Source organism: Daktulosphaira vitifoliae, unplaced genomic scaffold, assembly GCF_025091365.1.
Source record: "Daktulosphaira vitifoliae isolate Bord-2020 unplaced genomic scaffold, ASM2509136v1 Scaffold_4, whole genome shotgun sequence".
Lineage (NCBI taxonomy): Eukaryota > Metazoa > Arthropoda > Insecta > Hemiptera > Phylloxeridae > Daktulosphaira > Daktulosphaira vitifoliae.
Window position 1 is genome coordinate 35,222,669 of NW_026099575.1, and position 11,727 is coordinate 35,234,395.

The 11,727-nt window shown below is 24.8% G+C and overlaps 1 protein-coding gene across 2 annotated transcripts in view; it reads right to left on the bottom strand.

Moving 5' to 3' along the window:
• Positions 1 to 3,791: 3,791 nt before the first annotated feature.
• Positions 3,792 to 11,727, bottom strand: part of LOC126904380 (centromere protein I-like) — a 15,342-nt gene continuing 7,406 nt past the window's right edge. The window contains exons 8-14 of one of the 2 annotated variants that reach the window (XM_050683380.1): positions 9,748 to 9,951; positions 9,334 to 9,440; positions 6,714 to 6,902; positions 6,511 to 6,641; positions 4,998 to 5,115; positions 4,702 to 4,857; positions 3,792 to 4,097 (exon numbers count right to left, since the gene is read on the bottom strand). In XM_050683380.1, the coding sequence (XP_050539337.1) occupies positions 4,008 to 4,097; positions 4,702 to 4,857; positions 4,998 to 5,115; positions 6,511 to 6,641; positions 6,714 to 6,902; positions 9,334 to 9,440; positions 9,748 to 9,951 (995 nt within the window). In that variant the 3' untranslated portion in view covers positions 3,792 to 4,007. The remainder of the gene's footprint in view (positions 4,098 to 4,701; positions 4,858 to 4,997; positions 5,116 to 6,510; positions 6,642 to 6,713; positions 6,903 to 9,333; positions 9,441 to 9,747; positions 9,952 to 11,727) is intronic. The other variant, XM_050683379.1, reaches the window with a different exon arrangement.

The window sequence follows — 11,727 nt, forward strand, 5'->3', positions numbered from 1 at the left end:
TCTGTTGCCACTTTTTCTCAGCTCTCACTGGACCGATTTCTTTCAAAAATACGTCAAAAGATCACAAATCGTATCTAGTTGGAGACATTACCCTTAAAAATTGAAAAAAATTCCCTCGTTCCCCGAAAATGGGGGAAATATCCAAAAAAATTACAAATTTAAAAATCGGTAAATTTTGTCATTTTTTTCACTTTTTTTTCTTAAAACTTCCATAACTTTTTGAAAAATAAACAAATCAACATAAATTTTTTTTCTACTAAAACCTTAGATATTTCCCTTTTGTTTGATATCATTTTGTTGAAAATCTAACACTTAACCTGCTCATGAGGGGGCATTTCAAATAGCAACTTTGTTATAAAAACTAACTTTTTCAACTTAATTTTTGAAAATGTTCCAGAAATACTGCGTCCTTTAAACATATATCAAATTAAAGCTTATTTTATGTGCTATAAAATAAAAAAAAAAATTTGTCCCGACACTTTATCTTCTGCATGTAAACGGCTGCCGTAGTTAAAAAAACGCTATTTTTGTGTTAAAATTTTCGATTTTAAATTTTCAACTTAAAAATGCTATAACTTTTTGAAAAATGTATATATCAGCACAAATTTGTTTTTTCTAAATACATTATAAGTACATCTTTCATTTGACATAATTTTTATTATAATTGGACAAATTCCCCTTATATAGGGTTCAAAACTTGAAATAGTGTAAAAAACATAGATCTTTTTCAACTGAACTTTTGAAAATGTCCCGTGAATACTGCGTCCTTTAAACATATATCAAATCAAAGGTTATGTTATATACTATCAAATGAAAAAACCCAGCACAGGGGGGTCACGGCACAGTGGTGACGTGGCATAGTTGGATCAAGTATTATGATATCTAACAGTGATTAAAATTACTATCATAAGAAACGCTTCGATGCAAATCTGTAGATAGTGTTTCATTTAGAGAAATTGGTGGATTATTCCAAAAGCAACATCAACTCTTATTTCTTTAATTATATTCTGATTAGTAGTACTTTGATTTTAAAATATAATATATGAATAAAGACTAATTATAGTTTTCAAATTCAGTATGAAATTGTGAGGCCAGCTATGATGTATGGTTCATAGTGTTGGGCGGTTGATAAGAAAGTAGAGCAGAGAATAAGTGTAGCAGAGATGAGAATGCTTAGTTGGATGAGTGGAGTGACTAGAGAAAATAGGATAAGGAACGAGCATATAAGAGGAAGTAGGGTTAATCAATCGTGGATAAGATGACAGAAAATAGACTTAGATTGTTTAGTCATGGTATGAGGAAGNGATGACAGAAAATAGATTTAGATTGTTTAGTCATGCTATGAGGAGAGAAGAATCGAAAGCTGTAAGAACAGTTATAGAAATGAATGTTGAAGGAAGATGAGATGGAGGAAGACCAAAAAAGAGATAGAGGGATGCTATTGAATGCGATTCGAGGATAGCTGATATGAGCGTAGAAGATGTGGGATGTAAATGTAAATGTAATGTAACTCGAAAAATATTTGTTTAAATGAAAAACTATAAAATAATTTGTTTGTTTATAATTGTTTTTTAAACAACTTTTGTACGAAACTTTTTTTTGTAAGTTAAATATTTTTTGAGAAAATTAAAAAAGCTCATATTTTTGAACTTTTGCGAGGCTGTAAAAAAAAGCTCAATTTCAATCAATGAAGACTATTAGTATGTCATTATACATATTTTAATTCAACTATTAATAAAACAAAATTTGGTTGGGAATTTTTTAAGAAATTTTTCCTTTGTTGACTGGCCTAGATGACAATTTTAAATTTGTAATTGAGCTAAAAGTTATGGTAATTTATTCAATTTTTTTTGCTATAAACTTTCATAAATCTTTATCAAAAATTTTTCATAAATTTTAAAGAACCAAAAAAATAGGTTAAAAATGAAAATTTGGACTGATTATTTTTAACATATTAAAAATCAAATCAGTAATAATTTGAAAACAATTTTTTTTTTCTTTTAATTATTTTTTATATGTAATTAGTAATAATATAAAAAATTAGAACTGATAGATAAAGTCTAATTGCAGATTTGAAAACAACGCGAAACTTTGATTTAGAAAAGTATATTTTTGTTTCTGATGAAAGTTTCTTGTAATCTAGTGTGTTTATTAAAAAGTATTGCATTAATCCCTTTAAATTTTTATACGCGTTAAAAGTATATGAATATACAACTCCTTTTTATTTTTATAATTATCAATTTATCAATTTCATACTAAATTTAATTACTATAATTATTATGTATTCATATATTATAATTATAAATCCGAATAAAATTAAGGGAATAAGAGTTATGGTTGCTTTTGAAATAAACTACCAATCTCTTAAAATTACACTATCTACAGATTTGCATGGAGCGTTTCTAATGATAGTGATTTTAATCACTGTCAGATATCATCTATGCCTTGTCCACACTGTGCCGCGACCACAGTGTGCTACCGTTTTTTTATTTATATATTACGTATTTACCTATCATTTTGTATATATTTTTTTTATAAATCTGACACTTTATCTGCCCATAGGAAGGGATTTAAAATGACATCTTATTCAATTTTTGAAATTGTTAAAAAAATGGGTTTAGACAAGTATTATATTAAGTCTTTTAATTTTTCTAAATGTTTGTCATAGTTAAATTATTGAATATTAATTCCATACTAAGTTTAATTACTATAATAAGTATTAATTCATGTTTTATACTTATAAATCATAAAACTTATAATCAGGGTATAAATAATAAATTAGGAGTTCATGATTTTTGTGGAAAAATTCAATAATTCCTTTTAAAATTTAAACACTACAGATTTGCATTGAAGAAATTTTATGATAGTGATTTTAATCACTGTCAGATATCATTAAACTTCCGCCCTGAAGCAATACCTAACGGTAGTCCCAGAGCGGTCGACATTATGCCGGTTGTGGAAAAAAAAAAAAGATATCATTATACTTGACCCAATTATGCCAGATCCCCACTGTGCTGGTTTTTTTTTAACCATTTGACTACAAATAATGTTATAAATAGCCCTCGATTTTGATTACCTGTATCTGTTAATTAGCTTAGAGAGTTCGATTAATTTTCTGAACTTAACGCCGAGTTACAAAAATGTTGTTTTTTTTTTTAATAAAAATAAAAAATAATATTCATAGTAATTAAATATCCGTAAAAATAAACTTCTTTATTATTTCTTTAAGTGCTCATTTATTGTTGTTATTCATATTTGTTGTTTTTTTAAGATATTGCCAATTCATATTATTTCTTAATTTTACGGTTTTATTTATAACTTCTTGGGGATTAAATTCATTATTTTTGCAAATTAAAAAATTAGGCAATACTATGAATTATTCAGTTCATTAAAAGTTACAATTTAAATCCTATTAAATCTAATGTTTAAATATACTTGTATTTGTACAAAGCATTAAAAATTTAATTGATTTAATAATTTAACATTATATTAGATTGATGGAGCTTAGCTCCTTACATTTTTAAGAAAAATTCTAAAATAATTAGAAAAAGAATTGTTATTTGAATTATATTTTCACTAAATATTCACTTATAATAAAATAAAAAATAAAATCAATTAAATTTAAAAAATAAATATTTGTAAAGTATTTTTATATTACATTATGAGCTTTTCATTAATTTATGAAATTAGGGTTGATTTAACTTTAAATATTTATTTTTATATAAAATTAATTTGTATTTTCTTAATGTATATAATATTATTTGAAAACATTAAAATATCAAATATTTATTTTTAAATTAAAATAACAAAAAAATAATGTATTCGTTAACATAAAAATTGATAGTAAAAATATATACATTAGTTGATGCACTACTAGATAATTATGGAAGCATAATATTACATGGATAAATACAGTACTTATTCATTAGAATAATAATAAATAAAATATCATGTAATATTAAAAACTAACAAAAATATTACAATACATTTTTGTAAATAAATAATGTTTATTCATTACTATTTTGTAATCTCTCATCTAATGTTACAAGCAATGTGTGTATGTTGGATGCTTCTATTTGTAGAATTTCCATTGGATCCTATAACATCAAATTTATGAAATATAAATATCAGACTAAAGTTATGTACCAAGTGTCTTGTAGGCCCCCAAAACTAATATTTATAGCAAAATATTTTTAGTTTAGATTTATCCCAACAAAAACACTTCATTGAACTCCTTATAAAAATTTACTAAGTAAAATAATTAAAACATTTATAAAATTTTTAAGCACTATAAAGATTTGATAAATTAACACTAAGTAATAATATACATCTATTTATTTCAATAATGCAATTATACTTAATGAGACCTTATTTTTTCAAATAAATAGGTTATCCACAATGAACATGTATTAAAGTATTTCAAGTATTAGAGTTAACTATTCTAATGATATACGTACAGTGTTCAAAAATTAAAGAAATATGTCAATTTTTACAAACAATGAGAACAATAAAAACCTGTTTCCTAACTTACTGAACACTCTACATATCTTTTTGATAAGAATTACAATAGCTAAAGTACTTGTAACTAAGCAAATATGGTTCTGTAATAATTGAATAAAAGTCTTTAAGCAACATTATTTATTTAGGTCATCATTAATATATTAAAAAAATTTAATGTATTTATAATGTAACAATGTATACCTTTTTTGAATTTTCATCTTTCATAAAGTATGGTGCTAAGGCAATGTGTTTTTCTACTTGAAAACATGTATTCAGATTGACCATTTTTAATTCAGTTAAAATATCTTGTTTTTTCAATTTATTAAATAAAAATCCTTCTTCACGTTTCTCAAATAGCTGCAAATAGAATATAGTTGTTTATTAAAAAGAATAAAATGAAAAGTATTCTTTATCTATCTTTCTATAGAAGTGTTATCCAAATAATCACAGAGTACAAATTTAACATTTAAAGGATTATTAGATAAACATATTGTTACCTCTCCAACATATAAAGCATTATAGAAATCTCCCATATATTCTTCAAATCTTTGTAATGTATTAATTATGACTGCATTATCCACTTCTGATATTCTTAATACATCATAATTTATGTGTCTATATACAAAAATATTATTATTATTATAATATATTAAAATATTTAAATGAAGACATTTTAAATAGTTCATTATTTATGAATTTACATGAATATAATTAAGAGATATTTATTTTGGGGTGGGTTTTAAAGTTGTCTTTATTATGGATATTTCTTTGTGAAAAAAATAACACAGAATATAATAATTAATACAAAAATTGGCAGCAAATTACTTAGTTAGAAATTAAAGATAAAAGACCATCAAAATAAATTTTGTTCTTATGTTCCTAAAAAAGATCCCTGAATTTTTGTCTGCAGCTAAATGTTATCAAATCAAAATACAATACCTTAAAAATTATGTAAAAATAATTACAATGATTGATATAAGACATAGCTACATTTTCTTCTTCTTTTTCTTTACCTTTATCCCAACTACTTGGGGTCAGCCACCCTTATCCTAAACTTCCACTTGACATAATCTTCCACATCATCTACCGATCAGCCGTCCTCATATCTCTTTCAATAACATCCCTCTATCTTTTTGTTGGCCTACCTCTACCTATTTTTCCTTCAACATTCATTTCTATAATTGTTTTTACAGTTTACGATTTCTTTCTCCTCAACATGATCAAACTATCTAAGTCAACCTTTTCTCATTATATTCACGATTGACACTACCCCTATATACCCTCTTATATGTTCATTCCTTATCCTATCTTCTCTAGTCACTTCACTCATTCATCTAAGCATTCTCATCTCTGCTCCATTTTTTCGTCAACCGCCCAATACTCTGAACCATACATTATACTTACCTTTTACCTTCTACTGGCACTTCATCTGGTCCTACTGCTTTATTCTTTTTCATTATACCACAGCCTCTCAAACTACTTTCTCACTAATTAAATCTACCAGTTCCTCGTTCCATGAAATATCCTATAATGTCTCTCTAGAATACTCTTCATTCAGTAATTTTTCAAAATACTCTTTCCACTTTTTTTCATACCATCATCATTCATAGATAGCACCCTCTTATCAACACTTTTAATAGACCTTACATAGTGATAATCTTGGACTTTTTTTCTCTTACTTTTGCAAGTCTATAGACTTCTTTTTCACATTTCTTTGTTCCTAGCCAATCATACCACTTAAACTTCACCTTACTTACCGCACATATATCTTCTTTACACAAGCGTTTATACTTTATTCAATATTCACTCCTTTTGCTCTTATGCCATACTTTGGCACTTCCTGTGTTATTTCTGTTTTTGTGTATTCTCTTCCCACTTTACCCAACTCTATAAGTCTATGTAGTGTTGTAGTTACACAATCCCCTGAGATAACTTTACATAAAATATAGCTACATATTAGCTACATATAATGTTTTATAATTTTATTATCATAAAAGTTGTAGAACAAACCTCAACATTAGTTTAGATAATCTGTTTAACCAGTAAATATTAATAGACATAAGACCATTATAAAAAACATTGGGTGGCATAAGAGTCCACATAGACCACATATTAGGTTGCAAATTCTCTAAAATGTTAACCTAAAATAAAAATGAAAATCGTAATAATTTATCTTTGTTGAATAATAGAATAAATAAAATTTGAAATTTTACTTTTTCAAAAAAATTGTATATTGTATTTTTTAATAGTTCATCATGAGGATAGTGATAAACACAAACTGAACACCAATGAGATACATAATCAGTTAGACACTTCACTATTTCATATTCCGTTTCTTCTCTTAGTTTATTTCCAAATAAAACTACAACTGAAGTGTTTATTGTTTGTCTTGAATTTAAATGCTATGAAAAAAAAAATTAAATATTATAAAGTATTTATCATCTATATTATGGTGTTTTAATGATTAAATTAATAATAGGTAATAAAAATCTAATGAAAATAAGAATTATTAATAAAAATTATTAAAAATCATTTATTCAATTCAAAACTAGAACTACATATAGATAAGTTCCACGCAAAATAACTAAATTAAACATTTTCACTATAAGCAAATTTGTAGTGTTTAAATTTTAAAAGGAATTATTGAATTTTTCCACAAAAATCATGAACTCCTAATTTATTATTTATACCCTGATTATAAGTTTTATGATTTATAAGTATAAAACATGAATTAATACTTATTATAGCAATTAAACTTAGTATGAAATTGATATTCAATAATTTAACTATGACAAACATATAGAAAAATTAAAAGACTTAATATAATACTTGTTTAAAACCAATTTTCAAATCTGCAATTAGATTTTTTCTAATATCTCTTTTATTAGATTATTACTAATTAGTAGTTTGTCAAAGATATACTTTTGGATATTGATATCGTACTCATTTCAGCAATATTGAAAAAAATGATTGTTTCCAATATTGCGATATATTGATACAGTATGAAAAAATAAATTGATATCAAAAAAAAAATTACATTAAAAAATTTAATTTAATTTTTAAATGTTTTCACCTTTTTATTTTCATTTTTAAAAAACCATTAAGTTACAATTGTTGTAAAAATTAAAATATAGTATATCAATCACCAAATTAGATAGTGATATCAAAAAATATAGATAATAGATGTATCTTATAACGATAATCAAATATTAAATTTGATACGAAGCTGAGAAGATATTATTTTACTATGATAGATTTTTTATTCATTTACTTTTATGTCTATTACCACTTTTTCTCAGCTCTCACCAAACTCATTATTTTTAACGATACGTCAAAAGATCACAAATGGTATCTAGTCAAAGACATTACCCTCAAAAATTGAAAAAATTTGCCTCGTTTACCCCATAAATGTGGGAAAACACCAAAAATATTACAAATTTAATAATCGCTAATTTTCAACATTTCATCAATTTTTTTTACTTAAAACTGCCATAACTTTTTGAATAATGTATGGATCAATACAATTTTTTTTAAATAGATATATTAGGTATTTACCTAATATATATTAGGTAAATTAGGTAAATTAAGTATTTACCTAATATTTGGTATATATATTTTTTAAATCTGACCTTTTAACTGCCTACAGGCGGGAATTAAAAATGACACTATCTACAAATTTGCATTGAATCGTTTCTAATGATAGTGATTTTAATCNTTGGTATATATATTTTTTAAATCTGACCCTTTAACTGCCTACAGGCGGGAATTAAAAATGACACTATCTACAAATTTGCATTGAATCGTTTCTAATGATAGTGATTTTAATCACTGTCAGATATCATCTATGCCTTGTCCACACTGTGCCGCGACCCCAGTGTGCTACCGTTTTTTTATTTATATATTACATATTTACCTATCATTTTGTATATTTTTTTTTTATAAATCTGACACTTTATCTGCCCATAGGAAGGGATTTAAAATGACATCTTATTCAATTTTTGAAATTGTTAAAAAAATGGGTTTAGACAAGTATTATATTAAGTCTTTTAATTTTTCTACATGTTTGTCATAGTTAAATTATTGAATATCAATTTCATACTAAGTTTAATTACTATAATAAGTATTAATTCATGTTTTATACTTATAAATCATAAAACTTATAATCAGGGTATAAATAATAAATTAGGAGTTCATGATTTTTGTGGAAAAATTCAATAATTCCTTTTAAAATTTAAACACTACAGATTTGCATTGAAGAAATTTTATGATAGTGATTTTAATTGCTATCAGATATTATCTATGATATCAATATATCATGGTAAACTTAATACCTTCTCAGCTTCGCACTGTAAATAAATATAAATAAAATTAAGTATAGTCAGGATTCAGAAAAATTGTGATGAGGAATTTTTTTTTTTAGACTTCTATTGGCCAGATAATCTGATAGTGATTAATAACATTGTTGTAAAAAACTTAATATTTAAAAAATCATATCCACCAAAAATTATATAAAATTTCAAATTTAGTTTTATAAGATTTATAATTTTTTGGAATATTTTCCATTATTACAGGGATTGAGGGGAAATTTTCAAATCTAATACACCTTAAAATTTAACTAGATATGATTTTACAAATCATCGAGTAAAATCAGCATAGCTGATGTTGATTAATTTACATAACTAAAACAAAAAAATAAATGAAAAAACCACAACAGAATAAAATCAGTAACTTCTCAGCTACGCATTAAAGCCAAAAGTAGTATCTTGTCTGAATTCTATTTTAAAAACTTAAGATTATCTGTTGTCAAATTTAAGTCTAAACCTAACAACTTACCAAATTACACAAAAGATTTGTTAAAGAGTTTATGACCATTCTGTATATTAATTCATCGCCAGATATAAATATAGCATGTAATTTTTCTAAAAATTTTGTCCTTAATTCTAAAACAATTACAAATTTTATATAAATAATGGATTATTTTATGAGAATTAAATGCTTGGGTTTAAATTGGTTAGTTTACACCAATCAATTGATATTTAAGTTTTTAGACAAGAACATTATCACATGTTACAATCTAAATTAGGCAAGTGGTTTACACTCACCCCAGTAAGTTAAACTCTTTTTTAATGTAATCCAACAGTAATGTAACATTCACAGCTAATATTAATGCTAACCTACAAAGAGTGCATGTGCTGTGTCACACCATATAAGTTGGAAAGTTTATATTAACTTATAATTATACTTTACCTTCTTCTGATGTAAAAGTTAAATATTCAAAGAGTTCATAAATAATTCTAGCATACTGTATTCCATCCCATGATAGTAAATACTCGAAGATAAATTTATTAACTGCAACTAAACCTCTGTGAGCAAACTTTTGAAACATCAAAACATCTTGTAATAACTTTAATTTCTTTGACTGTGGTAAAATCAATTCATTTTTCAAAAAGACTAAAAAATTGATTATATATAAATATAAACATACTACGAAAAGAAAACTCAAAATAATTATATTGAGCTGTCCATATTATTTAGTCTAATAATAGATAATTAAATAATTTTTTGAAATAAATAATATTTTTACTTCTACTAGTTATGATTTAATATAATTCTTCACAAATTCAAACATTTGTATACAATATATTACCTTGCTAAGCCTCTAAGAAGTAATTTGAATTTTGACTAAATTAGGATTTGGTATCTAAAAAAGATAATTTAATTTGTAATATCTTTTTCTACAAAAAAAGAAACAGTAAATCCTGTTTCTATGGCTAAAATTCATGTATATTACAAAAAAACATAATTTTTAAAAATTTCAAGTAAATAGAGATACTTCATAATGACTTAGCACGGCAGAATAATCAACAAATTAAGGAAAATTTTAAAATTTGAATGCACTTACTAATAAATTATCAACTATTAAGTTATTAAAGAATAATAATTAAGATAAAAATTAATTTCTCTTTTTATTAAGTATGCACCTCAAAATTTATATAATTAGTGTTTCATTATGTAAATATTTAAATTATTTGGATTTACAGACAGGGATACAAAAAGTTTAAAATTTTAAAATTTCATGACTTCCCAGTAGCTTTTTAAAAAAATTTTTAAGATCATAAGTATACAATATTTATTTATGTGGTAGTGTAATTACCTCAGTCCCCTTTTTTTTTATTTTTGTCAATCAATTAGAATTATTGATACCTAATCAATACTTCTAATTGTTTGAAAGGGTTGAATCTCAAAAACATATTTTTATTTACCGCTCTACCTGGCTTAAAAAAAAACTAATATGAAATTTATAAAATAAAAAAAAGCACTAAAATTCATGTTATATTATAATATAACAAAAACCAAGCAAAGGGGGGTCGCAGCACAGTGGTGCCGTGGTATAGTTGGATCAAGTATAATGATATCTGACAGTGATTAAAATCACTATCAAAAATAAACGCTTCGATGCAAATCTTTAGATAGTGTTTAATTTTAAAAAAATTGGTGTATTATTCCAAAAGCTACATGATCTGCTAGTTCCTTATTAACATCTTGATTAAGATAAAGTATGTCGACTGAAAAAGGGATTATTAAAAAATATTATTTCTCATAAAAAAATTGTGTTGATCCATAAACTTTCCAATAAGTTATAGCATTATAAAGTTAAAAATATAAAAAAAAAAAATCGAGAATTTTCACACGAATATAGCATTTGGTAGCCATTTTCATCGTGAAGACAAGTCCAGAGGTCACATTTTGTTTTTTTTAAATTAAAGTATATTACATAAGCTTTAATTTAAGACATATATAAAAGTGTTAGACCTTCCGGAATATTTTCAAAAGTTAAGTTGAAAAAGTTAATTTTTTGTGAAAAAGTTGTCATTTTAAATCCCCCCCTGTGGGCAGTTAAAGGGTCAGATTTACAAAAAAAATATACCAAATGATAGGTAAGGACATGAAGCATCTATAAAAAAAAAATTATATTGATATATTCATTTTTGAAAAGTTATTGCAGTTTTTAGTAAAAAAATAGAAAAAAATTCGAAAATTAGCTATTTTTAAATTTGTAATTTTTTTTAGGTTTTCCCCATTTACGGGGAACGAGGGAAATTTTTTCAATTTTTGAGGGTAATGTCTTCGACTAGATACGATTTGTGATCTTTTGACATATTGTTGAAAGAAATCCGTTCGGTGAGACCTGAGAAAAAGTGCTAACAGACACACAAAAAAAAAAAA